This window comes from Pituophis catenifer, unplaced genomic scaffold (assembly GCF_029215685.1).
Source record: "Pituophis catenifer annectens isolate HBS135680 unplaced genomic scaffold, rPitCat1.0.hap2 SCAF_4, whole genome shotgun sequence".
Classification (NCBI taxonomy): Eukaryota; Metazoa; Chordata; class Lepidosauria; order Squamata; family Colubridae; genus Pituophis; species Pituophis catenifer.
The window spans coordinates 128,026,228-128,032,227 of NW_027256884.1; the positions used below are offsets into that span (position 1 = coordinate 128,026,228).

The 6,000-nt window shown below is 48.7% G+C and overlaps 1 protein-coding gene across 3 annotated transcripts in view; it reads left to right on the forward strand.

Moving 5' to 3' along the window:
• Window positions 1-5,604, forward strand: part of UVRAG (UV radiation resistance associated) — a 94,083-nt gene extending 88,479 nt beyond the window's left edge. For 2 of the 3 annotated variants that reach the window (XM_070942989.1, XM_070942990.1), the window contains one exon: window positions 3,176-5,604. In XM_070942989.1, the coding sequence (XP_070799090.1) occupies window positions 3,176-3,869 (694 nt within the window). In that variant the 3' untranslated portion in view covers window positions 3,870-5,604. The remainder of the gene's footprint in view (window positions 1-3,175) is intronic. The other variant, XM_070942991.1, reaches the window with a different exon arrangement.
• Window positions 5,605-6,000: the final 396 nt, after the last annotated feature.

Here is a 6,000-nt window from a genome sequence, read left to right on the forward strand (position 1 = left end):
CTTTAGCCGGTGTCAAATCAGAACTAATAAGATGACCTTCTTCACTCCACCGACCGACAGATCGCTTGCAAGCGAAGACAAAGGTGGTTCGGTTTTAGTTAAGGAGCATGATTTTACTACCGAACAAACCAAGCCTTGAATCTCCTATGACTAATTATGTGTAGATTCTTAAAAGTCGGGCTGGGCTTCGGTGGCATTTTAACTTCAAACATGAATCAAGTTTCTGTCCCGCTGCCAAGAATCTTTTTACGGTTGTGGCAGGATATGTGAGCAATAAATTAAAAACATACAGATACGGGGTTTTTTTCCGAGGTGGGTGTTCCAATTAGCAGTTTAATCCTTATTAGGATTAAAGGGAGCTAAGAGCCCTTATGCAAACTCAGCGGCTCCCGTATTCCTAGGTTGTCTCTTGCAGTCCTGGGATTCTCAAGAACTGTCTTCCTGAAGACTTGAAGCGTGGGAGAATGAGCAGGAAAATCCCGTTTTTGTTGGACGGCGAAACCCTACCTTCAAGAGGATTTTCATTTTCTGGGGTTAGGAAAGAGCCAAATGTTCGAGCTTTGGGATTTAAGTCAAAGCAAATCAAGACACCTGCTTTGTGATGGAAGGGGATAAATTATATCTAAACAGAACTTGAGTTGTGGAGTCCTTGGTGTTCCCTGAGCTTGGTGCTTTTCTTGCAGACGTTTTATTACCCAGCTAGGTAACGTCATCAGTGTTAGAAGGGAGCCTAACAACAGCCTAATCAAGGAACCATCAAAAACACTCCCACCAACACTGACGGTGCAAGCCGTTGTATGTAAACAGAGAGCAAACCCTACTCCCTTCTAGCACTGATGATGTTACCTAGTTGGGTAATGAAACGTCTACAAGAAAACAACCAAGATCAGAGAGCACCAAGAACCCCACAGTCGTCATTTAATTTAATTTAATTTAATTTATCAAATTTCTATGCCACCCAACTCCCAAGGGACCCTCCTCCTCCTCCTCCTCCTCCTCCTCCTCCCCCTCCTCCTCCTCCTCCCCTCTTTCTTCTTCTCCTCAAACCCTTTCTAGTACTGATGATGTTACCTAGTTGGGTCTACAAGAAAACAACCAAGGTCAGAGACCACCAATATCAGCTTTGGGTCAACTCTGAGCTACAAATATTCTCTTCTATTAGAATTTTAGTTCTAACTCTGGTCAGAAATGGGAAAGGCAGAGGCCTCTGACGTCAAGTATAATAGCTGAAGTGTAGACTTGCAGTATATATGATGCCCCAGGGATTTGAAAACTTTTAAAATTATCTGGAGCTCCAGTAAAAGAAGTATGTTGAGGAACATACAAGGAGGAAACATCCTCATGTCTGTTTTGGTCGTAAGTCACTTGTTTCATTCTAACTTCGAACGGTCACTAAACAATTGGTTGTGTAACAGAATAACAAGAGTTAGAAGGGACCTTGGAGGTCTTCTAGTCCAACCCCCTGCTTAGGCAGGAGACCCTACACCACTTCAGGCAAATGGTTATCCAATCTCTTCTTAAAAACCTCCAATGTTGGAGCATCCACAACTTCTGGTGGCAAGTTGTTCCACTGGTTAATTGTTCTCACTGTCAGGAAATTTCTCCTTAGTTCTAAGTTGCTTCTCTCCTTGATTAGTTTCCACCCATTGCTTCTTGTCCTGCCCTCAGGTGCTTTGGAGAATATCTTGAGTTTCAGCATGGCCTCAAATCAGCTCTCTACACCCCATGCAGATAATCCTCAGCCGTAGGATTATCTGCAAACCTCCCAAACTATTTACAGCAGGGGTGTCAAACTCAAGGCCGTGGGCCGGATCCAGCCCTTGGGGTGCTTAGATCTGGCCCGCAGGGCCACCCTGGAAACAGCGAAGGACCGGCCTGTAATGCCCCTGCCAGAGAAAACGGATATCGGGAGGGCTGTGCATGGCCCTCCCGAGTGTTGTGACTAGGCTCACTTATTTATTGATTGATTGATTGATTGATTGATTGATTGATTGATTGCGATTTATATGCTGCCTTTCTCCCTAGGGACTCAAGGCGGCTTACAAAATGACAACTTCAATACAAATCACAATACAATACCAAATTAAAATCAGTAACCCAATTAAAAAACGATTTAAAATTATACCAGTGTACCCCCAAACGGATCAGTTTAATTGGCGGAAGAGCCACGTCTTCAGCTCATGACGGAAGGAAAGAAGGTCGGGGGCTGTCCTGAGCTCAGTGGGCAATCCATTCCAGAGGGTCGGGGCTCCCACACTTAGTCATTATAGGACACAATTAGTCTCAAACAAAACTGTTTTATTATAACAGCTGAGAATTACTTCATTCCCAGCTTAGTCCAAATTAATTGCAAAACAAATCTTTCAGAAAAAGTCCTTTGGGCTTATCACAAACCTTTATCTTCTTTGACACGCTGCCAAAGGTCTTTCTTGACAAAACCCCATGAAGTTCAGAAACAAGAGACGCCAACTGGAAACACATTTAGCAACGCTGCTTTCCTACAAAGAGCCCAAGAGCTTTTGCTGCTCTTTTAAGCCTTATGGGAGGGGCCAGTCATCTCCAGGCCTTACTCCCGAGTCTTCCTTTTTGCTTTAGCTGCTCTTGCCTTCTGGCAGCTCTGCGCCTGCGTGCACTAGGAACAGGCTCCTCCAGTTCCTCTGCCTCTCTGCTGTCCGACTCTGGGGGCTCCGAAGTCCGCACATCACTCCCAGATGGCCCTGGCCCCACCTCTGCCTCCAATGCAGAGCCCTCGTCTGGGCCTTCCCCTGACTGCAAAACTGGCCCATGGTCCTCCTCACTGTCCGACTGCAGCTAGCTCTGTGGGCTGCTGGTGGACCACAACACCGAGCTCCGTTTTGCTGGCAGAGGGTTGCAGGAGGTTGTTGCAGCAAAAACGGAGCTCTGTTTTCACTGGCAGAGAGCTCAGGCACGTCCGACATGAGTGACATCAAGCTGGGCAGACACACCAGCCCCTCCCAAGGTCAAATACAGCCCTGATTTGGCCTCAATGAAATCATGTTTGACACCCCTGATTTACAGAGAATAAATATGAATAGCAAATCTGGGAGGGGGAGGTCTTGTGTTTCTCCGGGGTTCTCAGTAGCCCCCTTAAAGTTGCAGGACATTTCTTCAAAGGCCCGCTGATTTTAACCCTCTTTCTCCCGTTCCTCAATAGCGATCGCCACCACGTTTCCAGCGCCATCCCCGTTCCAAAGAGACAAGGTTCTGCATTTGGGGGTTTGGATGTCTGCTTTTCCGGCAACCACCCGTCTCCAGACAAAGGGCTTCGCAAACGGGCTAACTCGGAGAACGAGAGACTGCTGCACAAGTCCCAACTTCCGAGTCAAAACTCGGCTTTCACCCAACCCATCACCATCGCGGGAGAGGCGGAGAAAACGGTGGTCTCCTTATCCTCCTCTTTAGATACCTCCATTGACTTCTCGAAAGACAGGAGCAAAACGGGCGAGGATTCGCAGCTCGGCGTCAACGGCGAGAACAGGAGCTCGAGCAGCTCCCGGAATCCTCCAGAATCACTCCAGGGACCTACGCGTGCCATTAACGGCACCCCGTTCTCCAGCGAGCAGCCCGGGACGGCCACTCGCGAGCGGCCCAGCATCTTCTGCGGCGCGCTGGGCACCAACCTCCTTTGTACTGTGGAGCAGGCGGAAGAGATCATGGGTCTGGAGGCCATGGGGTTCGGTTCGGGAGACCAACTGGCGGCCTTCAACTACATCCCGGTGGATCACGCGGTAGCCGTGGAATGCGACGATCAAGTCCTGGGCGAATTTGAGGAGTTCTCCCGAAGGATCTACGCCCTGAACAAAGACACCCCCACGTTCCGCCGGCCGCGGAAAGGCTCCGATAAGTAGCGGGAGAGCCTCACGTCGCCAAGAGGAAGTTGTGTATCTGGAGTGGAGATAAATCTTGCACGCGTCATCCTGATCTGTTGTGGGAGGGAGGGTCTCCAAACTTAGCAACTTGGAAGACTTGGGGAATTCTGGGAGTTGAAGTCCGCAAGTCTTCCAAGTTGCTAAGTTTGGAGAGCCCTGAGTTACGGGGTAGGAGGACGGTAGGGAAGAAAGTTGCTACGGTTTTGGAAGGAAGTACAGAAGATCTCCCTCGATGACCACGTGGGTCAGAATCTGCTTCTCCTCCCCCCCCCCCCATGATCACCCCTTCTTCCCCTGAATTTTTAATCCTCACAAATTTCTTTGGCAATTCTTGGTCTTTTGGGTTACTGGGTTTTGTCCTCCCCGTCCCACCCCCCCAAGTTTTAGTATTTCCATCCTTTCAGGAGAAATTAGGTCAAACTTTTGCTGGCTTACCAGCAAGGCTTTGCGTGTTTTTTCTTTTGTGTTCTCCACAGCTTGTTGCTTTCAGCCAGACTCCTCGCAGCTTCCTGGTTGACAGGCATACAAGAGTGTTCGTGTCGTCGTTTTTCTTGGGAAGCAGCTGATTTCAACGGTAGGAAGACCTGTCACTCAGGAAGCCTGGGTAAAACTCCCAGACCTGGGCCTCTTTCCTTCTTATTTTTTTTCCTTCCTTCCTTCCTTCCTTCCTTCCTTCCTTCCTTCCTTCCTTCCTTCCTTCCTTCCTTCCTTCCTTCCTTCCTTCCTTCTTCTTTTCCTCCTCCCTTCTCTTGTTTCCTTCCTTCTCCTTCTCCCTCTCCCTTTTCCTCCCTCCTTCCTTCCATTTCTTCTCCTTTGCCCACCTCATTGCTTCCTTCTCCCTTTTCCTCCTTCCCTTCTCCCTTCTCCATCCCCCTTTCCTTCCTTCCTCCTTTCCTCTTTTCCTCCTCCCCTCCCTCCCTTCTCCCTTGTCCTTCTCCTCATTCCTTGCTTCTCCCCCCTTCCCCATCTCCCTTTTCTTCCTTCCTCTCTCCCTCCCTTCACCCTTGTTCTTCTCATTCCTCCCTTCCCCGTCCCCCCCTTTTCCACCTTCCTTCGTTCCTTCCCCTTCTCCCTCCCTCCCTCCAGTCTAACAATCCCACACCTGCCCCAGGGTAAAGTACGGGACTTGTCACGATATCCTGTGGACGTCCCATGTGCTTCCGAGGGTCATACGCCAGAGAGATAGGTCAGTGAGTGGATGGTTCCTTTTGTTGCCAGGAATAAATTTAACTATGCTTTCCCCAGTTCAACTCCCCTGCGATTAAGGAGCCTCCTCCGTTTCAGGAAGAAAATCATGTCTCGCTTTGAAGAAATAGGCGACTATGCACAGACCTCCCCCGCCCCACCCCCCAAACCCGGCTTGTCTACCGAAGATGCCCCCTTCTGAGGAACCCCGGCCTTCTCGGAGGACGGGTCTGTCTCTGCTACAGGAGTGCCTCACGGGACCATAAACCGTTAACGAAAGAGCCTGTGGGCGCATGATTGTTCTTATTCTTATTGTTATTACCATGAAGATTATTATCCATTATTTCAACCTCAGCCCAGCAGTGAAGCAGTTTACAAGCGCGCAGGCCAGGCTCCGCACACGTACACATACACCCTGTGCGCACGAAGATAAAATACCCCCAGTGCGATAGATTCGGGGTTACCTGAATTGAATGGAATTGTCCTTCCGGGAAGACTTTTTCGAATCATTTCAATCCTTTTTTTAAAATAAATAAATAAATAAATAAAACACAGGAAACCAACCCCCTATTTTTTAAATTGGAATTGTCTTCAACGGTTGACCAACAGGGCAAATGTAACTTCAGGTGAGGTAGTACCCGACTGCACACACGAGTGGATTTTCCTGGCCTGAAGATCTGCCTTTTAGGGGGGGTGGGGTGTCCAATAAGCCTAGCTTTTGCTTTCTACATTGTATATCAAAGTCTGGGCTCGGCCGAGAGCCCATCAATATAAATATGTACGGCAGAATAAAAGTTTAATTTACTTCGTGGCTGAATGGGTGCTTCTTTCCCCCGCCAGTTTTACCTCAGTTCCCCACAACATCGAGCGATAAAATTGAAATTTACGAAATTTACTCCTCGGGGTCACCTCAGCGGTGCAGATG